The following is a 26,676-nucleotide window of genomic DNA, read 5'->3' on the forward strand; positions in this document are numbered from 1 at the left end:
AAAAGGTGTCAAGTCAGACCTGCCACAGTAATGGAGAGGGACAGATGGGATATAAATCAGAACACCCTCTTGGTATTATAACTAGCCACAAATTCTACATATTGCTTATTTTGTGAGGAAAAAAAACCTAAATCCAACAGACTAATCATTACATGTCTGCCCATAAAAATAAATAAATAAATAAATAAATAAATAAATGAAAGAAAGAAAGAGGGAAAAAACTGCTCAGATTTGCAACATGTAATCACTCCCGAAGGGCTGATATTTCTCGAAACTCATTGCAAAAGCATCTTTCTCATTATTCACGTTTTAATACTCTGAACTGCTATTCAGGCAAGGATTAAAGTTGCAACAGTGACGTCTGGCAGAGAGAAAATCTGTGCTACTTCGTTTCTCTTTCAGGAATCTTATTCAGAACCAAAAATAAGGAGAGTCTTTTACTCCTTATTCTGTAATTAACAGTGAAAGCCACATATCATATTATCTTCATTTAGGATGACCAATTATGCCTGCTGCTGCTTACTGACTCCCACTCCTGTTCTGGGTAGAGACTGTGCAAACATGCACTTGAATCACTATGATGACCATCATTAATGCTTTTTCCTCTGCCTATTCCTAGAACCCAAATTGGTGTGCTCCTTTGTCTAAACTGTGGCTATGGGTAAATAAAAAAGAAAAATGATCTTTAAGATTAAATAAACAACTAAAAAGGCTGTTTGTGTCTCTACAACAACCTCATTTGACGTATTTATGATTAGGTTCGAGGCAGACTCAGGGTTTTGGTAAAACACTGTCATATTAGGAGATAATTCAGGTGGAGGAGGCACAAACAAACCTGTAGTCACACAGTTCATTAAAGTTGGTTTCTAAGTTGTATTAGCTCAAAGTGCAGTGGAAATGTTTTCCATAATCATCGGGTAGGAAAATACTAATAGAAAAACAAAGGTTTATGTAATTAAAAGATCTACAAAAAAGAATTCCTTATATAAAATTCTGCAACTTTAAAAATATGTCATTATTCACACCCCCTCAAGGCCAAGTTTGCTTAATTTTATAATTCCTGTGGAACTAACCCTGTGGCTTTCCAAGTGGTCATTTGTATAATATATAGGGCCAATTATTAATGCATGCTGAGTGGAAGAGAGCAAGGCCATGCCAAACAATTAATGAAATGCAGTGACTCAAACTGATATCCCATTTTAATACCACACGATCCCAGGAAGCAAAGATCGTCAGAATGCAAACAGAGTTTGGTTGGCATGTTTTGTTTGTGTGTGACTTAGTATTGCATTAGACAGAACATCACTGCCATACTCTTCCGTTTAACAATCACCCAAGGACTTATGATGTTGCTGTTAATACTCCTCCAACAAAATGTGTCCATGTGGTTGGAGGAGGATTTTAGTGTCCTATTAAATAGAATGGAAAAATCCGCTGTCTTTGCAGTGGTGCCTTTCATACCTATCTGGACTCTTTACAACTTCAAATATACTAATCATGCATGTTATCACACACAAAGTGGCCAAAAGTACTTTTGGCACGAGATTTGATCCATTCTTTAAATGATGTAAAAAGGCAGCCAAGAGCAGAGCGACTTAATAAATACACATAAATGAGCATTCCTAAATCATTTTATAAATTAACATTGAAGAAAAACTTAATATGGAATTAGCGTAAATTACTGACATTCCAAATGAATATAACATCAAAGGAGAAAAAAAAACAATCTTTAATGAAGGATAAGGTTTCTACTTATCATGATCACATTTTTGAGTTATTCTCGGCCAATGGAAGCAGTGACTCACAGACTCTGGAAAGTTACAATGTTCAATCATGTTTTTGGAACCAGAAGATTTTGATAGATCAGAAAGATTTTCCAAGCTGAGAAATAAATATCTTTAGTTTGAAAAGAGAACGCTTTAATTTTGCTGAATTGGGAATGACTCCAGAGATTGGTCTGTCATTTTCTGCCACAAAGAAATGTCTGAAAGATTTCACTAGAATACATGAAACATTGTCATAATGGTTAGACCTTTCAGAGGAAGAACAATGTGCGTGCAGTGAACTGAAGAATGACTACATTTTGGATTTAATTAAGCCATAGGCACTCATATTCCCACAGATTTAGACAGAATTGATAACCTTTTCAATCAAACTGGTCTGATTTAAAATTCAGAAAGGCAACAGAGGTCATTTATTGTATTTCTTTCTCTGGATTTCTCTTCAAGGCTTAGGGTTTTAAAATTACAATATCTCAATTGGAAAAGCTGAAGAAAGACAGGATTTAATGATTTAATGAAATGTTGCCACTGAATATGATATGCACTGATGATTGCAAATTCTGTACGCCGAAGAACATGCAACAGATGGTGCAGCCATTTTCAAACTCAAGTTTTGGTAGTATTCGTTGCTGTCATTTATTCTCCTCTTCCATTAACACTGTGCTGGTGAAGTCCTCCCATTCTAGGAAAGACTACCAGGCGTTTTTCTTTTCCTGTTATATTTCTGAATATGTAGCTTCTCAAAGCACATTCCATGCTTTAAGGGAGTCATAAATATAGCACTTATAATGGAACTGTTCATATCATTAACACCATGTAAGTATGTTTACCAGCGAGGCTCAGAGGTTTTTCTCAAATTAACAATATGTGATATAACAACAAACAACATACACTAGCATAATGCTGCTGCTGTGACAGAGACACATTTACTCACATGATTTAAAGAACACCCATATTCCAGTATGTCAACGCCAGTAACATGTTAAGCCCATTCATCCCTGATTCTATATATGTATAGTACACACATAATCGTTACACTAGTATCAGGGTTTTAGCGTGAAAGTTAGGACCTTGGGGGGAAGGGTATTAACAGGACAGTTGAACATTGACATTGCAGCTCTCTGTACTTCTGTGCAGAGCTGCTGATGCTTTGTGGACAGTGAAAGAGAGACGATGGGATATGGGAGGATGACAGCTGAAGAAACAAAACAGTAATAAGACAACATATTTTAATTCTTCTCTTTTAATTTTAAACTTCTTTAGTTTTAACTCAGCCAACAGTATAAACTGACTTGTACAAAGCTAAATTAGTGTTTGCAGCTTAAGTATAAGAACAGTTTTAATGTATAAGTTAATAACTGCCCCAATTATTTGGCCTGTAAGTGGTCAGTTGGACACTTACAGACCTCTGGGGCCCAGTCAAAAATGAAATTAAACCACAGCCATAATACCTACTAAATCACCCTACTACAATGTTTAGCAATCATGTTATGATTAAGTTAAAGTGTCATTTCATGATACTGAAGAATTTGCCATCTAAAAACCCAGATACTGAGGTGTGAAATGGTAAGTAATGGGAACGGGTTATGATCAAGGCAAATCAGTTTCTGCTGGTTCATTAACTCCACCTGTCTTCTCAATTTGATACTACCACCACTATCACGGGATGAGTGATTTCAGGTAGTACCGTGGCCTTGGTGTGTTTTGTCCTGCCACATCATGCTTCCTGCAAGTACTTATTTGATTGATGCACTCTCTTCAAGACCTATCCACCAGGTCGCTACCTGCCCCTGTGTAGAGCTTACCCGAAAAAACATTTTTCACCACCAAATTCAAAGGTTGCACCTCCCACTCAAATGTATTTATTTATTTTTTGCAGAGGATTCTCTTTCAACCCTGACTTGCAGTGAAAAAATGCTCTAAATGCATTTTCTTCCCTCTTTTTTTGGTTTCAGTTAGAAAAACATCAGTTACACTGTCCCCCTACTCAGACTCTGCACACCAGAACCGTCACCTTTAACTTGATTATATTGTCACACAACTAAATAATAAAGCAGAGTAGTAACTTGCCAACTGTTGTAATATGAGCACTGGCATCTTGACGGCCTGTATCAGTCACTGTGACATGATAATGACATCGTCTAACAGCATAAATTAAAAAAGAATAAACAAATAAATAAATAGTTTACCTCTCGTGTGACATACTTTATTGGCATTCAAGATTAGTGACTACAGCTGGGATCTGAGCAGGCATACCTTTTGCATAATTTTGGAAAAATCAGTGCCTAAAACACAGGAGCTCTTTCAAATCAAGCTGACTGTATGTTCCCACCTCACAAAAGTGAGACCAGGAGCAAGGCAGAGAAAGAGGGCTTCATTTGGTAGACCTCCTGTGGTTGACGCTGATAAGAGGAGGCAGGTGAGGTTGCCTCAGTTGTCTGGCACAGACACCTCGAACACGTAAAGTGTTTTCTGAAGGCAAAACTCTCACCTTTCATGTTCTACATGGAGGTCACAATGCAGAACTGTGACCTTGCAGCTGGGACAGATTCAATAATTCTGGTGCATGCCATTATGCTGCTTCTATTCAGCAAATGTTCTGCTTACAAAATCCTCTGCTTTTCAATATTTCACTCAAAATAAAATAAAACTAATAAAGGGGAAAAACTAATAAAGTACTCTAATGGGAGATGTAAGACTTAAAAGGGGCTTTTGGACAGAGGATGCATTTTGTAAAAAGGAATGTAAGTGTTAGTAAACAAAAGTTAATCATTTGATGTTTTAGTGTTTTGAATAAATTATTGGGGTTTTTTTTTTACACTTGAGATGTTACTGAGCTCTAAAAGTGTTTAAAAAAGACAAATGGTACTTTGAATCATACTGAGATTTCAGTTTCTCCAGTAATATCATTAAGAGCTGCTTTACTTCTAATTTCGTACTTGAAGAAATTGCTATTCTACTTTACTGATTCTCCTCAGAGGCTATCTGCAATTTACTCATGCACTTTGATCATTGGAGAGTTTTTGCTTTATATAATAACTCCTTTCAGGCCCACCCTTTTAAAAATAAAATACTTCTTTCCACTGCAGTAGTTCTCTTTTTATCTGTCTTTTTTGTAATTTAAACACACACATATACACACATAATCAGCAAAATAAAGGAAAAGTAACATGAGCATACTGTACTGGCTAAGCTGTTCATTCATTAAGTTAAAAAAAGGGGGGTAAACCTGATTAAAACCTGAAACCTGATTAAAAGATTTTCTCAGTAATGTAATCTTGAAATGTCCAAGAAAGGAATCCAGCCAACTTGAGTGGAGCCACCCTATGCATATTATAATTTATGAAAATATATATGTGTTTGCATAGCCCTAATAGATTTCATGATATATAGTATATTGGGAATTAAAAATTAAAGGAAGATATGTCCTGGAGAAAATTCTGACACAGATGAAGGCCCTAGGATGAGTAGTGGTCAGAAGAAAGCAAAAAATGTATACTACGGACAAACCGAACCAATCCCGCTGGGGCGCGGGCAAAAATGATCAATATGCTTTTCGTGACATTTTTGTTTGGTGGTGTGCCGCATGATTTTTCTGATGTGAAATATATGCCGTGGCTCCAAAGGTTTGGGAAAACACTAATTTTGACTTTTAATTATTCCTCAACTCAAGGCTCACTTAATTCTGCTTTTAATGAGCGATGAACTTCTTCCGATTTAAACCCTAATATTATTTATTTGTATTTTATTCATTTTAATGCACTATATTCTGTGGGATTTGTTCCAATATGAGAGGTATAAAAAACTATTTTATTACCCTTCTGTGTTTAATAATCAAGATTCAAGTACTGCTGGAGTAATGTGAGTAATTTGTGGTAGAAGCCTTATAAGTAACCACAGCTGTGTCGCGGTAGTGTATAAAGACAGCCGTTCTGCTGTTGTAGAAGCTCAGCAATGACATACAATTAGTTAAACTGTACTTCTTCTCACTGACAGGTTTAATGAGAGGTGAAGCAGGCACAAGTATTAATTGAATGTTTTAGGGCGTTTCTATATCCAGTGGATAACTGATGGAGTGGAAATGAAGCTCTGGCATGTGCACACAGTTCGACAAGGACTGAGAAGTCGGGCAGGAGACAGATTTACTACAGCTATGACTTTGAGTTTTTCTCTGGAACAATCTGAGTAGACATGGCACGCACAGTCCCTGGGACCATAAGAGACTTACACAGTTAAATGTATATATTATGAACAAAGAAACTTTTGTTATTGCAAGAAAAGACTAAGGAATTCGGGAAATTACAGATCTGAAGTGGGACAATATAAGAACAATTTGGTGAGCACAGCTCAGGCAGTATGAATGCCACCTCAGGTATAAAGTGTGTTAATTGGGTGAGACAGCTTCGAGCCTTAAATGGTTGGATAGAAAGGAGCTTGTGACTAACATCTTGTGACTGAACTACCATTTCAGGTAGGCAATATATCAGATCTAACATGATGACTTTTTTTTAAATTTGGGATCCTGTTCAGACCATAAACCACCCAAACAGTGAAGAGGAACATCGTGCTACACACTGACAGAGGGAATATGAGAGTTAAGTTAGCTATAGTGGAATGTGCACTGTTTGAATTCATGCAAGCATCCATCAGCAGCAATATTCACTTAAGTGCACAGAAGCTGAACTGAAGATATATAAACAACCTGAGGTTCAGTTCGTCATGACTTGTGTGACTTCACAACACAAGTCATCCTTAACCACTCAACACTCACATAGAAGAGAGAACTAAATTGAGGGAGTGTGGGGTGGAGGGCTATATACATTTTGGAAAAGACCAAATTTAATACAGATATATAGTAGTTATGACAAATCCCATTCTACGCCAAATCCAGTTCAGGTGATTGTGGTAATGGACCATGAAATTGTTTGCAACCATCAAAAACAGCAATATCCATGCTGAAAAAACAATGCTCCCTGTCTGCATTACTGTGCGTCACAACAACACGAGGTCAGGAACACAAAGTGAACTAGAAAAATTTGCATTTCCTGCGAAAATGCAGTGTGGATGCTTTAAAGCTGAAGCTGTATGCAAAACTAGCTGAAAAAGCTGAAAAGTTGCAGAAATTGTAAAAACTTTGCAGAAGCAAAGGAACTTTGCTAAAATGGAATAACTTAGCAGAACTGCAATATCTTAGAGGAAACATAATACTTGGCAGAAATGCAATAGCATAGCAGAACTTAGCAGAAATATTGTAACTTACCAGAAACATGATAACTTCTCAAAAATACAAGAATTTAGGAGAAATAGTATAAGATAACAGAAAGAATATATTTAGCCAAAAATACTTAAGCATTACAGAAACACTATGATTTAGAAAAATAGTACAACAGAGCAGAAATACTGTGATTTACCAGAGACACTGTGATGAACTATGAATATTGTCATTTTAAATTAATACTATGTTTTAGCACAAATACTATAATTTGACAGAAATACTATCATTTGGCAGAAATACTATGTTTCAGCACAAATACTCTGTTTTAGCACAAATATTATAACATAGCAGAAATACAATTATATAGCAGAAATGCTATATTTAGAAAGAAAAATATAATATAGTAGAAATAGTATGATTTAGCAGAAATACTACAATATAGCATAATAACAATGATTTAGAACAAATACTATGATTGAGCAGAATAGTAATAACTTAAGTGAAAATACTGGAAAAGTAAGATGACAAGCTGAAAAAAAAAACGGAACATGGTTAAGTTCCCTCAAAACTAATTGTTGTTCACCTGTGAAAAAAAAATAAAGAAATAAAAATAAATTTAAAAAACAAGAAGGAACAGCCAACAGATGCACACAAAATCAAATATGTATACACAAATGCACAGAGAGAGAGACACACGGAGGGTCTATGCCAGTCAACCAGTCTGAATATATTATATTTTTTTCCAACAATGAGATGCTGCCCTAAAGAGGGTCTCTCTCTCTCTCTCTCGCTCTCTCTCTGTCACACAAACACAGACACACACACAAGATCCAATTCAGTCAACCAGTCTAAATATATTGAATTTGAATCTTACAATGAGATCATCCCATAAAAAGGCTTTCTCTCTCTCTCTCTCTCTCTCTGTCACACAAACACACACACACACACACACACACACACAAGATCCAATTCAGTCAACCAGTCTAAATATATTGAATTTAAATCTTACAATGAGATCATCCCATAAAAAGGCTCACCCTCTCTCTCTCTCTCTCTCTCTCTCTGTCACACACACACACACACACACACACACACACACACACACACACACACACACACACACACAAGATCCAATTCAGTCAACCAGTCTAAATATATTGAATTTAAATCTTACAATGAGATCATCCCATAAAAAGGCTCTCTCTCTCTCTCTCTCTCTCTCTCTCTCTCTGTCACACACACACACACACACACACACACACACACACACACACACACACACACACACACACACACACACACAGGGAGAGAGAAGCATGTTTTCAGTCAAGCAGCCTGGGAGCTGCTAAATTTGAATCCACAGAGGCTGTGTACTTTTTCCCGCCAAAACAGGTGCACACACGCAGCACAGAGACAGGATTTTTGTAGTCTATTTCTCATAGTGAGGATTCCCCTCAAACAAATGACCATAATTTCCTAACTGTATTGGCCAGAACGGTCATTCTTACACCGTTTTGTTCAGAAGAGATGGGGGAATCGTCAAGTGTTGACAATTTATCATTAAAATATGAATTTTTAGAGATATATGACATCGATGACTTGTTGGCTTAGAAGCCACGAAGGCCCCAATATGCAAATTTGAATGCCTCAGCCCACATACATGATTGGCTGGCTGGGAAGCCGTCCAGGCCCTGATTTGTAAATTTGAATGTCTCATCCCTAAGATATGATTGGCTGGCTGGGAAGCCGTGCAGGCCCTGATATGTAAATTTGAATGCCTCAGTCCTCACAGAGGATTGGCTGCCTGGGGACCTGGCAGTAATATATAGAAATACTATGATTAAGCATAAATACTACATTTAGCAGAAATACTATATTAAGCACAAATCCTATAATAAGCAGAAGTACTATATTAAGCACAAATCCTATAAAAAGCAGAAATACTATATTAAGCAATATAAATATCCTATAAAAATCCTATAAAAAGCAAAAATACTATACTATGATTTGGTAGAAAAACTATAATTAATCAGAAATACTATATTTAGCACAAATCTTATAAAACAGCAGAAATGCTATGATTTAGCACAATAGTAATAACTTAAACAGAAAAATTGGAAAAGCAAAATGGACAGCTGAAAAAATGCTGAACATGCTACGGGTCCCTCAAATATACTTGTTAAATGAAAAAAATCGGCAAAAAAAAAATATAACAGCCACACAATCACAAATATGGACACATATGGAAACACACATGCACAGAGAGAGACACACACAAGATCCAATTCAGTCAACCAGTCTAAATATATTGAATTTGAATCTTACAATGAGATCATCCCATAAAAAGGCTTTCTCTCTCTCTCTCTCTCTCTCTGTCACACACACACACACACACACACACACACACACACACACACACACACACACACACACACAAGATCCAATTCAGTCAACCAGTCTAAATATATTGAATTTGAATCTTACAATGAGATCATCCCATAAAAAGGCTTTCTCTCTCTCTCTCTCTCTCTGTCACACATACACACACACACACACACACACACACACACACACAGGGAGAGAGAAGTAAGTTTCTAGCTCAGTCAAGCAGCCTGGGAGCTGCTGAATTTGAATCCACCAATCAGAGAGCCTGTGCACTTTTTCCCGCCAAAACAGGTGCACGCAGCACAGAGAGACACAGGATTTTTGCAGTCTATTTCTCATAAGGACGACTCCCCTCAAACAAATGACCATAATTTCCTAACCGTAGGGGCTAGAACGGTCATTCTTACACCGTTTTGTTCAGAAGAGATGGGGGAATCTTCCAGTGTTGACAATTTATCATTAAAATATGAATTATTAAAGATATTTGACTTCTAATGCACCATAACTGAGTAGAGCAAAGCAAAAACTGCCTTGACTTGCCCTCAAACAACGCTTTCTAACTCTAAATCTATGTGGAGTATCAATATCATTCTTTCACCGTAAGAGACAGCAGGCTTTGGTGAACAATCATGGAAATTTTCACGTCTCTGTGGAAATCCATTAAAAAGATATGACGAGAGAAAAAAGTGGTTCATTTCCAGAGTTTGAAATCTGAAGAAATCTGAGCGAAGGACGAATTTCCTACCCTCAAACAAGTCTAACTCATTTCAGAACGGTAATAGGTGAGAAAATAATTCTTGAATTGTGAGCGTCAGGAGTGTCTGAAGATATACTGGGACAAGCCTCATGTCTTAACTTTGCTTCGTTAAGGAGATATGACGATTCGAATATGCCTCTCATTACAGAAATCAAGCGGTGATTTTGAACAAGCTCTCCATTGACTTTCTATGGAGAGTTTTGCGACTTTGTGTTGGTCTGAGGAGATTTGCCAAAATTCTATAAATCCCACAACAATGATAGTGACATTTTCGGAAAGCCAGCAAAAATACCTACGTTTTGATGTATAATTTGTGGAAGTTGAGTGAAAATTGAGCAAGTAGCAAGAAGTTGTTCGGACATGAAGAGAAGACTGCAAAACCTTCAGTGGCACACTGGAAGCCAAGTGCATAGCAACCATAACAACGCATGTATTTTGTGAAAAATCACAATTTTGCAACTGAAAACTTTAAGAGGCATAAAAGTAAAACGGTAAAAGATTTGAAAAAGCTGATTTATACCTGAATAGCCCAATAATTTGAGAACATTTTAAAGTTTGAATGGTTGTTCTACGTGAAAATATGAGGAAGTAGTTAAGTTTCAAAAACAAGCAAATTTTAGCAGAATTGCAGAAGTTTCCCATTCATTTCAATGGGACAAATTAAGCTTAATATTTTAAAAAGTATAATAGTGAAAAATACCAAAAGACATAGCCATCATTAGCAGAAATAGCAGAATAGTTTAAAGTTTGAACGGTGAAAATCGGCTGAAAATTGTGGAAGTAGTTAAGTGCCAAAAAGTGTACGGAAGTCCCAAGAGGAACTCAATAGTGTGGATGCTTAAAGCATCCACACAATTAACCAAAGCTGCCAAACTGCTACCAATGTAGGGGCAATGTGGTAAGCAGAGAACAAGCAGACTGAAACTACAGTACTAATGCCACCTGCCATTTTAAATTCCATTGTAATTGGTGCCAGGCGTTTAATACTATAAGCGGCGCCAGACGTTTAAAACATGTGATGGCACCAGGCTTTTAATAAGGGCGATGCGGGCAAAGACAGCTGGCTGTGTAATGTAATGGGTAAGGCAAATACCTTGCATGACAATCTGGGGTTTACTATGGGGAATGTAAGAGAATCCTGTAAATGAGTTTATCACTCAATTAAGGGATAAATCTATTTAGCATGAGTGATGCATCGATTCACAATGCAGATACAGATTATATGATTAAAAAAATATATCAAAATTTAGACTTTTTAAATGTATTTTGTGATTCTACATACTTCAAACCTTATGTATATAAACACTGTGTATTAAGAAAAGGATATAGCCAAGGTAACATCACATCATCACATTTCTTGAAATTGCACATCATGAGTGAGTTATGGTTCCAAGGTAGAACCTTAGCAGACAGTGAACATACACATGGTAGTCTGCTCTCTATTTTAAAAATGGAAACAGTTTACAAAATAAATATCATACTCAATTGAAAATGACCATTAACTCACATGGTTACTTTTTTGTAGTCTGTTACAATAGGAATCAAAAAGCTGGTTTATTACACTTTCAAATCAGCTTCAATTTTCAGACCAGGAACTTTGAGTTTCTTTATATATATATTTTTTTAAACCCATTATGATTATTAGATGACAGTGAATAAGTAAGTTTCTAATTGTTAATAATAACCCATAGCTGGACTGCCAAATTGGATCATTTTATATTGGTTAATAAAAAAAAGTCCAACAAGAGCAAATCTCAACTCATTTGATTGAAATGGGAAGTGAAGGAAACGACTAGCGGTCCAGATAAAATTCATACTAATTTACATGATGCCAAAAAGGTGAGAAGATCTATGAGGATATCAGCTGCTATACTAGTTCTTTTGGGACTGGGCGGATCAGGTTGACAGCCTTTTCAAAATGGCATCCAATTAAGAGAAATGAAGAGAAACGGCAGGTGGTGATATTAAAATGGCAGCAGAGAGAATGACACAAATTATGACCCCAACAGCTTTCTGTGTAAATGAAGACTGCCTGATTTATAAAGCATGTTTTTGGATGGGCCCAACTGGCCATAAATGGGGTTTGTGACTAATGCTAACACTGTGCCTGCCTGAAACGCTGCAAAGGTCTGTTTATAAGCGATTCTAAGCGAATGGGCTTTATAAATTTGATCTAAAGAATTTGCATTCATATTTCTGTCTTTATATAAAACCGGCGCATACAGTAGTATTAAGGTCCAGCGCACCAGTAAAAAGGCTTTTGTCCAAATCTTAACCAAGCTGACAAAAATACCATAACTCTAATCACCAGAATCATGCTTCAAGCAGACATAGGTCACATTATGTAGTCGGAAGCACTGCACTGCTGTTCTATAAGCCTGCAAATTTTTTTGTTGCTGAGTTTGGTTGATTAGCTTTCTAGTTATTAGTTTTAGTAATTCAGAAACTTTACAGATAATATGCTTTTTACACTGGTGGTATCATTCCTGGTCACGGGAATAATGATGATTATGGATTAGACATCGCAAAAGAAGTAGTTTTGGTTAAGCAATACAAATGGTTCTAAAAGAAAGAAAGAAAGAAAGAAAGAAACCATAGAGAAAAACTCTTTTCTCATTGCTCTATTCAGCTGAGTCAGGCAAAAACCATTACACCTTACTGATCCCTTTATTAAATCAATACAACTCACTAAGGAGGAGTTGCAAATAAAGAGAAGCAGACTAGATAAAAGGATTAAAAACTTCAAAAAGTCAATGTGGAGTAAACAAAAAAAAAAGGAAAAGGAAAAATTCTTCTTCTTCTTTGTAGTTACATTGTGAAAGGAAACGAGGCTGGATTTTGGATCAGTTGAGCATTGGTCATGTAAGACCTAGTGCCTAAAACAAAGGATGGTAATATATGGCAGCGCATGCAGAGTGTCACACAAATTGGCACCCATGTTATGCTTTAAACAAATAAAATTGTGTTACATTAGGCAAACTGCATTTTTCATATTTCACAATATGCCTTAAAAGTCCACATGTGCTACACAAAATAATCTAGTACCTTTTCACATTTAGGATTTTCAGTTTCAGGTGGGTCATTAAAGGCACCCTGTTGAGTTTCTGCTACGATCTCTAAAGAACAACCTTTTTTTATGGGATTTATATGGGTTGTTATATGGGAGTCAAAATCATAGACCGTATAAAAGGTGGGTATAGCTGCTGTGATATTACCCATCGGTTTTGGAGCCTCAATATGGGAGTTTCTGCCATCATCATCTTGGTTGGAAACAATGAAAATAAATTACATGACGAGGAGGCCCTAGCCTGACTGAAAACTGCATGCTCACGAGCTAACAACTTGATACTGGCAAGTTGTTAGCCAATAAGCATACAATTTCCTACCACAGATAGTCGTCCATTTTGAAACACACTAAGGCCGAGACTTGCAAAATAGGCTCAATTTTTTTTAATTCAGTGTGACCCAAAATGGTGACTAAGCCAATAAAGTAAGTAAGAAATTTAGAGAGAGAGTGTTTATATAAAGGTCAAGTCAAAAAGCGGTTTTCCTATATACGTTCCATAGACCCATTCCCATTTTAAGGCCTTTAGACAGAATTAAGTTATAAGGCACTTTGATATTGGATCTATTTTTACAACCTATAAGATAAATCCATGTGTTTTTTATTGTCCATAGCCACAGTCCTGCTGTGACTTTCAGGTTACTGTTTGGAATAGTAATACATAAAAACTATAGCAGAGTGCTAGCAAAGGCAGTGAAGAATACAAAAACTAGTAACTTGCATTCTGTGCAAGTTACTGATGTGTATTTTTTTGCATGAGAAAACAAATCAATATGCTATTGATTGGTAGCTGTTTGCTAGTTACATTGCAAATACATCCTGTATGGCAGTGTTTCGAATGTTAGACAGACGAGTTTTTGCATGTCAGTGTAAGGGCTTTCTAGTCTTCCTTCTGCACATTGTGTCAGACTGTGGGCCTGGTGGTAGAGACACCACCACACACTTTGTGGTGTCAATGATCTCCTGTTGGGAGGCTACATAATGAGTCCCACTGTGTATTTGCCTCTTTTACATCTCAAATCTGGCTGTGGGGCCTGATGATGCTTTTTTAAGCACTTGTTCATTTTTAAACAGGAAGTGTGTGGAAAAATATGAACTATATGGTAGAGTTGGATGTCTCGAGACCGGTCTTGGTCTCGAGACCGGTCTCGAGACCACTTTTACGTGGTCTTGGTCTCGTCTTGGTCTCGATACCCTCTGGTCTTGGTCTTGTCTTGGTCTCGGATTAGGCGGTCTTGACTACAAGTCTACTATATGGTAATGTGTTCGCTTAACCTTTGAGTGGGTTAAAAGGAACCTCTAGAAGTCCATGAATAGAGAATTTGTGTGAATTCAGTAAGAATTGTAACTCATGTATTCGCTCTTATTTTGTGTGCAAATCTACAACTACAATGGAATAAACCTTCACATCAGAAAATCTGGATTTTATTTGCTCTTGGCATTTGCACATCAAATGAGCTGAGCAGGATGAGCTGAGGAAATTTCAGTTAATCAGTTTCAGTTTACATTCCTCCCTTCCCCAGTTTCTATTTCTTATATATTCTATATATACCCATTTCACGTAGCATTTCTGCAGCTGCATGTTTATCACTGCAGTCCAGGTTCATTCTAGTGGACTCAGGTGTGTGGCAGCCAGTCCATTAAGCGTTGCAGGACACTGGTCGACTCTTAACACCCTATTCCACCAGTCCAATCCCCTAAATCCTTTGGAGTGCTTTGTGCTATTGGTCATGTCGGTTGAGAGTGAAAATACTGTGGCTAAAGCTGTGGTACCTAATATTCCTGTGTGAGGCAGACATGGGTGATTTATTATTATCTAACGATGAATTTTACAAGAGTTGGGAATTGAGGCCAAGGTCAGTGGATCAAATGGATTTGTGTTTAGCAAAAATGGCAGACTGATCCAGGAGCTAAGCTCAATCCTTTGCTGTGATGATATAAATGCAGATCTACCACAGGAATACAAGCAAGCTTGCTGTCAATTAACAGAAACACATACACACCCACATTAGCTGCCTGCTTTGGGTTTCTCCTACGAAACAGAACAACTGCACATGCGTATATGAATGACTGAACTGAAATTTATATATATATTAAAATATTATATATATGGTACTATTCGGTACAATTCACTTACAAATCCCTCAACATTCTGGTCCTTCGGTACCTATCTGACCTGCTGCACCCATACAAACAGTCTCTAATGCAATGAGCCTACTGGGGACAGAGCCTTCAGTGTGGCAGCCCCCACCCTCTGGAACTCTCTGTAATCTGAATTTTGAAACACCCCACACTGAACTCTTAAGAAACCTCTCAAAAATAATCTCTTCAACAAAGCCTTCACCCTGTAGCCTTTTTGTTTACTTATATACTTTTGTAAAGCATGTAAAGCATCCTTGGGTTTCTTGAAAGGTGCTAAACAAGTTCATTTTTTTATTACTTTTGGATTCTTCTATTTTAATTTTAGTTCTACGTGCTTTTTGTTAAGAACAGAGCAAATTTTAAAAAGTATCTAAAATAATGCAAGCTTTCTATCATGCATTGTCTTTCCATGCTGAATGCATTTTTTGCCCTTACCTCATATTCCACATACTCCTCCTCCTCCACCTCATAGGAAACCGTTTGGATCTTGATGTGTTCGCCGTCCTCCAGCAGCTTCGTCTGGGGTTCTTCCGTGCTGGGCGTGTCTGCCCCGGTTGTGTTGGACACCTCCTTTGCCTTTTTCTCAGTGAAGGTGGTCTCACAGCACTCATTTCTGTATTCCTTAGCCTTAATGCTGCCACTGTCCTCCTTGTATAGGATGAAATTGGGTCTGTAGAAGGCTTCTACTGCCAGATGTAGCGAGGTGGCATCCAAAAACTGCTGGGATTTCACCTTCCCGTTGGTATTGTAACTTCCGCTCACTGCATTGCCATTACTCACTTTTCCTCCTCCTCCACCTTCACCTCCTCCACCTCCACCTCCTCCTCCAGCGAAGTAGTTAATAATGTTTTCCTGGTAATGATTGTTGGGGAATTCTCCTCCGTAACCATTGATCATGTGTTTACTGTTTTTGTCCAGCAATGGATTTTGGAGTTCACTGAGATTCTCCATAATCAGCAGGGGTAAAAAAGTGGAAGGAGCTTCTCGGTGACAGCAGGGAGATGAAAGAGTGATGTGAAAGAGGCTCCTCAGTGACTGGTTTATGTCAGTGAAGGAGTTAATGGCATTAAGCACTCTGAGACCTAGAGGAAAAAGAAACAGCAATAGAGAGGGGGAGCGTTTTTAGAGTCAGTGGAAAACTTGGAAGGAGAATTTTATTTGTCATGTACCAGCAGGTAGCAGTTACTCAAATCTCGCTCACATCAGATCAAAGTTTAGCTGTCGTTTCCTCAGCAGAAACAAATTTTACAACATTCTGCTTGTCGAGAGGTGCACCCTGCAGACGACTCAATTAAGTTTAATTTGCTTCCTTGCTCTAGACACATAAAGTAACATGAACACACACACACACACACACACACACACACACACACTGGAGTATTAACAGCAGTACATCATAGAAGTTTCCATCTACTAAAAATATCAACCTCCACCATCAGTGTCCATGTGTTCTCTGTCCACCTAATTTGATTTTTATCACTACATTGTTTATAGAGATCATTGGGGTGTCATTACTGTCACAGTCTGATCCTGATAAGCTGAGGCCTCCTACCCATATAAAGCTCAGAAGGCTCCCATGTATGTATAAATTTATGACTCATTATACTAAAATCAGTTACACATTGGCTATGAAATGTACGATAAATAAAATAGGTTGACGATGGACATAACACAGCGGATAGAGCATTAAAAATGACTTGCTAGTATTCTGTAACTGTATTGTGATGATTCATAATAGTGGTTCACACATTCATCTTACACTCGAACACACGAATTACTGCTTCTGGGGGTCACGACCCCCCCTGAGAAAATATGGTATAAAATCTGTGCCAAATCAAACATGTGGATACATTCACTGTAGAGACCCTTTGAGAAATAAGGGAACATGCAGAACGTTCCCAAAGACTTAAATGGCCTCATTAGTTAGGGAGCAAATAATGATCCCGTGTTAAAAGCAGTTACCTGGTGTTTGAGTAGACTTCAAGTTGGATACATGTAAATGCAGATTTTAAAATAATTGTTATTTTGATTGTGTATAAACTTGCAGATTAGAAGTGGGTTTTGAATTTAACATTCTTAAATATTATACTTTAATAAACAGTTTCTCATAAGTTTATATGCAGACATAAATTGCATTTGTAATTGGCTTCCACATATCCATATTTTAGGAGCGGGAACTATGTATATAAATATAGCTGTTATATCTGTTTAATAATCTGGGATTCTGCCATGAATGTATACTGCAGATGTGCAGCCTTAAATAGCTACAGGCTTGTAATACTGAAGCCAACATTGATTATTAGCGTTATAAACATGTATAATATTGATGCCAATCATGCAGTGCAAAGCTAAGAAAAGTGTGAGCTTTAGAGGATGGACCAAATACTTAACACCAGACTTATAGGCCTCAGTCAGCCCTAAAAAGCAATCCAAACCAAATTACAAACTTCCCCTCCTCCCAGCTATTTCCATACTGCAAAAATAGTCCAGAGTTTTCTGCCTCCCAGTCGGCACCCTGAACTCTTGTCTGATTAATCTGTGTTTAAAATAGAAATGCCAAGAGCAGATTATTTCTGGGGGGTCCTGACCCCAATCATGTATATCTGGCTTGCTGGCGTATTTCTAAATGCTTGAAGGTAATGTATTTCCAATTGAAGACAACAAGATTACACAAAATGCAAACTGGCATTATGGTGATGGGATAAGGATAATAGTCTGTCAGTTCATAGGTTAATAATGTCACGGAAGATTTGTGTACTTTCTTTGTAGATTGATTGTGGTTGTAAAGCACTGGTGATCATATTAGAATAACGTTCAATTCTTCATACTGTGCAGGCTTTTGTGTTCTGTGCCATACATTTATTCCTCCCTTAGAGGAAGATGAGAGATGATCAGGAGAAGTTGTGAAAATATTTAGGCTTTGTCTTTGTTTTTTTCTGACAAATAATTCATCTCAAAACAGGAATTTGGAATAAACTCTAGAACAAAAGAAAAAAAGCCCCTATAAAAGTCCAACATACTCAGGTTCCTGGAGGGGAAACTGATTCAGAATCACCTAAAGACTCTTTCTATTAACATTTCTTCTCTTTATTCCTCCATCCATGCTTTGTATGTAACAGCTCCCTCATTATACTCTGTTTCACTCTTTAATTTGCTGCGTATTCATCACTTCCTTCTCAGATTTCCCGACTCCCCTTCCCTTATTTACTTTATATGTTGCAGTTTTTTCTTTCGCTTCCTCAAATTACCTCGATGTAGGATTTTTGTTAGCTATCCTTTTTATGTTTTCTGCGCCATGAATAAAACACAAGCCCCATGCTCCCAGATTTCCTGAAGCTCTGTAAGCACTGGACAGCCAGCAAAGTTTTCATGGTTCCTCCCTGTTGGACCTCCTGCGTCTGAATATGCTGACATTGTTGTTCCATGCCAGTGCTCCTTTTGGTCCGTGCGTAGCCCTGGGGATCACATACTTCTTCAGTTCGTCAGATAAAAGTGTGAGTACCTTGTAAAAAAAGATGAGCCGGCCCTGGGATTGCCAAATACTTTAGATGCTGATGTTGTGTGTGTTACGTGCTGTTGTTTAAGCAGCAGGATGCTCTCTGACCCATGTGTGCTTAAGTGTCAAAAATCTACAGCCAGCAGCCCTGACAGCTACAAGCATTGCTGAAAATCAGCTGTAATCTCCCTGGTGGGGTTAATGAATAATCCATGCAGATTTTGTGGACACAAAGTTAATTTATATTTTAGTATTTGTACTGCTTTATATTAATTGGTTCCAACAGGGAGTGAGTGATAAGCGTTACATAACACACCCCATGTCCAAGTGTTTTCAAAATGTCAAAGGACATCAAAGGATCAAGACTTAAAGGGGCCACAAATAGCATTTTAACATCAATAAATCACGACTGCATTAATACTAAAGTACAGCTGCGATTACCATAATCATGTGGGACAGCCACCAAGCCTGAGAGCTTCAATGGGATAGTAGTAAGTAGGCTCTGTTCAAGGCAAAGTTGAATGAAACCTCAGCTGAGTGAAATTGTATGTACCCTTCAACCAGTGACTGGTTGGGTATACAACTTATGGTGGTGGTGGGAGGTGGTTATTGGGGTTATGTCATCGCTACATTTACTAAATCTGCCAGATGAATTGGAGTGCACTCTACCTCATAGAACACATTACCCCAACAGAACACTTCACTTTCAGACTGCTGGCTTATCTGTGGTTTCTAGGATATTTAAAAGTAGAGTAGGAGGCAGAGCCTTCAGCTTTCAGGCTCCTCTTCTGTCGAACAGGCTCCCAGTTTGGGATTCAGGAGACAAACACCCTCTTTACTTTTAGGGTTAGGCTTAGGGTTAGGCTTCCCGCGATGCACTGTGTATTTCTTCTTCATTCCCCTTTCATTATGTGCTTATACACCACTCTGCATTTAATCATTATTTATTGGGGGTGGGAGGCAAGTTAGGGAAGCAGCTTGAGGTGACTGTTGTTGTCATTTGACGCTCTATAAATGAAATAGAATTGAACAGAGTCCATTAAAAGCCAGAGTAACATAAAAAAGACAATTGAATTTGCTGTTAATTCATTTGGAACCAACTCTAACTAAAATTTTAGCAAATGTAAATTTAATCAGACCAGCAATCACAGCGGCAGACGGGATCATTTTCTCCCGTTAAAAGTAACATTACCAAAAATCAGCTTGGACAGACAAAAATCTGTCGTATTTACCAAAAACAATTAGCAGCTAACTTCAAAACTACAGCTATTCTTTTGTTAAAAACGCAAAGTTTGCGTCACTGAGTGAATTTGCTCCGACAACGGCTAAATGGGATTTTCATCTTCCAAAAAGGTACAGAAGATTTTGTGACAGATGGTGGAGTCTAATACACAAATTAACATTTTGCTTTCTTTTGTGTCCAAACACACCAGTGCATCAGCTAATGCAAAAATAAATGCTAAATAATTCACTCTGACGTGGGCTGAGGAACGAGATACGATGGGTTGTGATGCACACAGCCCAAAAAAACATTTCCTCTAAACTTCCCAGCTTTTGCTTCTGTAAAAACTCCCACTCTGCACAAAGCTACGAGCTGACAGCGGATTACTTTTCGTGTCATTACTTAGGGATGCTCTGAGTAATCTTTTTGGTGCTGTCATCCTTGCAAATACATTGCTGCCACAATGCTGGTGCAGAGCAAGGGTTATTTGGCTGCAAACAGGAATTAAAGTGTGAATACAGTATTTTAGTGCAAGCCGAAGACAACTCAGTATGAGTGATGATAAATGCTGAAGAAATAACCACAGATTTGTGTGTTTATTTATGTGCGCACATTTGTTTGTTGGAGGATGTGTATTGTGCGTGTGTGGCTGTGAGTAAATAAACGTGTGTATGAGTGGGTGGAGGTGTTTGGAAAGGAAGGGAGAGTAGCAAAGAGACAGAGAGAGAAGATGGGTGGGAGAAAGCGAGAGAGAGAGATCACACTTTTGTGCGATTCTCCGGTCGAGTGCATTTGGGCATGTTGGCGGGCAGCAGAGGTTATGGAGTCGTAAGGAGCTGGGAGGTATGGCTGAAAGCGAATGAGGCAGAGCAATCGTTGTTGCAAGGGAAACAGTTCAGCATGAGAGCGACAGCACAAGAGGGGGCCTGTGTGCTGCAGTGCTGCCGTGTAAGACATCTCAGAGGTGTCTGACAAGGGGTTAAAAGATTAGAGAACAACCTGTAAGAATACAGGTGTGTGAGGGTAAGAATGAGGCTGTGGCACTGCTAACATGTCAGACGCGCTGATACGTCTGTGCACTCCAACCCCATTAGACTCCAGTCAGCACAATCAATTTTCCCATGTCAGCCCATTGCCAATCAACCTTGGACCTCTGACCCTGAAGCCAAGGGTGGGCATTTTCAGCCGGCGGCGAAGAGCAGCTGAATACCAATGTGTCTCATCCGTCGGCCACGTTTACCAATCCGTTCCATCCAGACTGCGTCTCTCACAGCTTTTCCTGTGCACCGCATGTAGAGATCTGCTCGCTGCACCCGACAACAACAACTTCATCTTCCTGTAATTTAATTTAGAGGCAGCGGCTGGCATATAATATGCATAATAAGGTAGCGCCCGGCAGTTATTGATGATCACAAATCGGGATAATGCACGAGATCTTATTGCTGAAAATGCAAATACCAACATAGGCTACATTTGTCAGTGAACCTTACTCCCGGCCTCAGCACGTGAAGGTCCACTGACAGATTAGGAGACAGAAAATGACGAAGTGAAGTAACTGACTTAACACCATGTTGACTGATCCTTTTATGAACTATTATCTTCAAAGGAGACTGTGTAAAATGTCATAATCCACTTGAAATTAATCTGAAGCCTATTCCTGTTACAGCAGCCACTGCTGTCCCTTCTGCCTACATGTGTATCTGTGAGCTGATAAAGCATTAAACCCTTAGCAAGTACCCTTTAACATAGAAGTCGGGGCTCTTCTGAAGCCCCTGAGCTCATCATCTGGCTTACTGTCTTCCACACCTTTGTTGGTTGATTTAAAGTGTTCTTCAGTATGTTAATCCACCATCTCTGTTGCGTGTTTGAATAATTCACTGGTTGGGTGTTGCAAAAAGCAGCTCTGCCTCTGCTGGAGTGTTTTGTTGTTTATGAGATGCGGGCTCTGGCTAAGTTGCCTTTGTTGTTGCCTATTGATCACCATCTCCATTAGCAGATGATAGCAAAATTTAGGTTGTTTCTAGTCTGTAGCACTAATTTCTAAACGTGCTCGTTATTCTGCAGATAGACAGATGAATGAATGTACAGTAACAGAATGAGAATCATCTCCTTTTAAAAAATACAAAAAAATAACAAACAATAAAAACAAGACAAGGTGGAAGCTGAAACGTACCACTTTTCTCAGTTCCATCTATTAAAGCAGTTAAAGCAGAGATCAGGCCTGACTTTGCTTGTGCTACCCCAATTATTAAAGGCACCAGGGGTAGATCAGAGGGAGGGGGCAGTCTCTCTATCTCTGTGTGTGTGTGTGTGTGTGTGTTACTCATAGAGGGGCCATAAATCTGTTTGCACAGGCACATTTTGGGGACCTGCCGCAAAAAGCAAAACCACACATATAATGACTTGAATTAATGTTGGTGTGTGTTAGGCTTAAGTCATCTGAAGTAATGTTAGTTTTTGTGTGCGGGTGTGTTGAGTGTGCAAGTGTGTAAGTGTGTGGGTTAGAGTGCATGGTCTTGCACTCCTGTTGTATGCCCCCTTATTTTCCCCTCACTACTAAATCTCTGATATAACTATAACTGTGTAAGAGCTGCTAGAGTACCTCAAACCATAACTAACTACATGCATGACAACAACAATAATGACAACAACAACAACAAATATCCTGAATGCACACAGAATCATCACTTTGGTTCCCTTTGTTTATGTTTATGAGGTAAAAATGACCCTGGTGCATTCTTTGGCCAAGTGTTCTAGTCTATTTGCAGAGGGACAAAAGAACCAAAAGGCGCTGTTACAGTAGGAGGTCACAGAATGACTTGATGACTTCATGCCAAAAGCACTTCTCACTTAAAAACACACAAAGACAAGGAAAGGGATTTTTTTTTTTTTTTTTTTTTTTGGTCCAGCAATCGCAGGTGGAAACTGTGTGGAGAGTTCTTCATCAGCATCATCCTACATCCTCCATCACAGAATACATTGCAGTGCGACATATTCATTACTTATTTCTATTTATAACTTAAACATGAACATGTGTATTCACGTAAAAGCACCGTCTGGGTGCACAGAGTTTACTGTAGACAATTAAATAAAATTAAAAAAAAAAAACCTTAAAAAACAGATCAAAACGCACACTATTAAAAGGCAGTTTTTAACAAATAACCGAAGAATGTTCTTTACGCTTTAACGATTTATACATATTTTTTCCTTACCTCTGAGTTCTCGTCAATCCAGATATTGTTTGAAGGACGCAAAGACTGGCTTGTTTTCGCCTGTACATTATGGCTCGGATGCTGATGGTGTCGCCCACAGAAAAAGACATTTCTCAGACTTTCTCATTTGAAGAAATGGCCAATCGCTCGGGAAAAAAAGAGAGAAAAAAAAAAAGAAACCCACTGCCGCCTGCCACAGTATCGTAATTTCTCTCCTCTATAAATTTGAAGGTCGCTTTCTTCAATAAGCCATTTGGCCACTGAAATTCTGTCGTCTTTGCAAAGTTAAAATAGCTTCTGTGAACGAGAAAGAGAGAGAGAGCGGGAGAGTGTGTAGGGAGGTTTAGAGACGCGGATGATGAGATGAGGTGAGGAGTGTACACGCTTCGCAGTGCGCGCAAAGCGAGAGCCCCCAGAGCAGCGTCCACCCCTGCCCGTCTGCATGCATCTTACTTTCACAGTACTGAAAACGGTAGCGAGGTTAATCTTGTCTTACAGATGATGTGTGTGTGTGTGTGTTTTTCTTCCTCTTGCAAATCATTAAGAGGTAGAGGCAGGCTTTAAAAGCTCCACCTCTGAGAAGTGTGGGCAATTGCCCATCATTTAGACGCTCCATGATTTCAATCAGTTATTTCAGACAGCAGCCGCTTATGTCATGGAAGAGCAAATAACTACAACACATGTTCTGCTAGAGATTAAAAAAGTAAGAAAAATAATTCTGTAATTGTTGTGATTATTCGTGAAAAAATAGTTGCGGTGGACTGTCGTATCTCGAAGTGTTTCACGGCAGACAGCAAAACCTTTCGCAAGCTCCCTCCACAATTAGAGCGATTGGACTACAGCTGATGTCTATTGTGACTCTGCTGATTTGATTAGCTAAAATGGACTCGGTGATCTCAGTAAAGGCACTGTGACATCTGTGCGACTTTAATCTTTCATTTCAAAGTACACGGGGAGCCACAACTTTCCTATGATAGACTTTGGAAGACCTGAAAGCAGAATTGAATGAACTTTTCAGTGATTCCATCTAATATGATTGTCAAAGTCACAGCAGTAGGCTGTAGATTATTTTGTACTGCGAGATTTTGTGTTTTTCGTGTAAACTTGAAGGTTTATTTTTATGTGGGCGTGGCTTAATTGAGTACAGGTGATGTCACACACCTTTAATGGCGTGCAATACTAAAAATGTTGGTATTGATCAGATACTGATTTTATAAAGTCAGCTTATGTAGAAAAGAGCAGTGTGACATGACTTATGTGACAAACCATCAACAATTTGCTAGTTCTGAACACATTTAATGACCAATTCACTGTATTCATTTTTACTTTCCACAACAATCAATTCATAATGTTGTACTAGTACGAATCGAATACCAATACCAATGCTGTTATCCATACTATTGATATTGGGATCAGTCTGTGTAGGAGCCATAATTAAATGTATTGAATTTTGATGATCACTGGGTTTTCATTTGTTTGGTTGCTATGGTGATGTGTAATGAGAGTCACGTGGGTGCTAGCGGTGACATTAAGAGGGCGTTGTCAGTCTGTCATTCACTGGTTTGATTTTGACAGAGAAGAGGGCTGGGTAGCCGTAGTTTTTGTTGACCGCTGCACAACGAGTTTCCCCTTGTTGCGTTAGAGCCTGTGATGTTTTAAGAGTCTGAATCGCGAGCCAATCACATTACTCTGTAAACTCTCAAAGCACTTTAATAAACAAGTAAGCAAATCCACCTCTCGCATTATTGCGTAAAGTTGACAGCGCGTCAGGCAAAGAGGCAGGCTCCATCCCCGGCCTCTAGCGACTGTGGAAGTCGCTACAGTCTGTCTATATCTAAATTTCTAAATTTGCTAATAATATTGATAATAGCTGGATGTCATTTAAAGCACTAAGTTTATATATCCTTTCTGTTTTCGTCTCACAGTTAAATTATTTGGTAAATAATTAGTTAAAACTGTCAGTAGTTCATTATGAAAGTACATGACAGTAGTTCCTCACATTATAAAATTGGTCTGTTAATCACAATTTGAGACGCTCATTCTTTGAGACCTTAACTAGCTTAAAACCCCTAAACATTAAGTGAAACTACCACATTAACTTTGCAATCTCAAACCGCTACATGAACTAGGACGCTTCATTAACACGAAACAGCAAGTTTACTCAATAATCATTTACTGCATAATTCAGTCTTTCCCTATATTAAGCTGAACCTTGATTGATCTCCCAACCAATTAGAAATAATAAGATTATGATTTCTCAGTATCCCTGCTACATTTAATCCACGCACCCATTAACACATCAATATTTTCTAGCTGTATTATTTTGAATAACAGTGTACTGCACATTCAAAAGATTTAGGATGAAAAAGAAACTGTATTTTATTCTGGTGAATCACAATTATGTTGTATTTCAAGATTTTTGCTGACCATCATATAGGTAGGTAGGTAGGTCTTTCAGTGGCATGTATCTGTTCCTTATGTTAAAGGAAGGGCTTTATTTAAAGTTCAAGGCATTCTTCATAGAGTTAATGTGAATTCCAAGTGCTTAGTGTAAGTGAACTTCAAAGGAAATCCATCTAAATCGTCTTTAACAGCATGTAAGTGGAGTCCTGACCACAATCTTGTCATTTTGATCTTTAAAGTAGAAACTCTTGCGTTTTCAGCCAGGGATTTTAGGAATTGAAACTTCCTTCCTTTCATGTATAGTGTGTTGTGCACTTGACATTTGGACCAGTGCACTACCAAGCAAATGGAGAAAAAAGATCAACAAAAAGCCAGAATGTTTGAGAATCAAAAATAGTCAAGATCATGAGCAAGGATGACCAAGACATGGACAACAGGGAAGAAAAAGGAGGGCAAGTCCAAAGAGAGGTGATGCTGTGTAATAGCCTGAGTGTTCTGAAACAATGCTCATACCTCCATTTCACCACTTTTACTCTGTACTGTCACAACATTTCTGTTCTTTTACTTGTTTTGGGGTTTTTTTGTACATTGTCCTCCACTGTTTTCTATTTTTTCCCCCATCTCAATATCCCTGCTATCATTTCTGACAACTTGATTCAGATTCACCGGTCAGCTGCAGTCAGGACCTCATCAGAGACCTTTCAATCATAGAGCTCATACACAGCTTTTCTCCCTTCCTTCACTTCTGTTATTTTGAACCCAGCTTGACCACTGTATAGTAGGCACACTGAAAAATTCAGCCCTATCCTCCTCTGCTTTTTGGAGGTGGTCTACTTGTCATACCTGCATGCATGTCTTGCAATGCAGATGAGCTGTAAGATCCAATTTGTTTGTGTGGAGATGACTCGAATTCCTTTGCCACAGAACATTAGGGCTGCAAATTAATATCCCTGGGCTCACTGGCTCACAGGTCTGTTTCGAGAGAGAAGACAGGCATTC

General features: G+C 38.4%; 1 protein-coding gene across 1 annotated transcript in view; it reads right to left on the reverse strand.

Annotated features, from left to right (window-relative positions):
* syndig1l (synapse differentiation inducing 1-like) overlaps window positions 1-23,809 on the reverse strand; it is a 47,247-nt gene extending 23,438 nt beyond the window's left edge. The window contains exons 1-2 of the mRNA XM_084953091.1: window positions 23,275-23,809; window positions 15,780-16,426 (exon numbers count right to left, since the gene is read on the reverse strand). Coding sequence (XP_084809217.1) covers window positions 15,780-16,295 — 516 coding nt within the window. The 5' untranslated portion in view covers window positions 16,296-16,426; window positions 23,275-23,809. The remainder of the gene's footprint in view (window positions 1-15,779; window positions 16,427-23,274) is intronic.
* Window positions 23,810-26,676: the final 2,867 nt, after the last annotated feature.

The sequence above is a fragment of the Perissodus microlepis genome, chromosome 15 (genome assembly GCF_051167445.1).
Source record: "Perissodus microlepis isolate ML-2025 ecotype Zambia chromosome 15, ASM5116744v1, whole genome shotgun sequence".
In the NCBI taxonomy this organism is placed as follows: Eukaryota; Metazoa; Chordata; class Actinopteri; order Cichliformes; family Cichlidae; genus Perissodus; species Perissodus microlepis.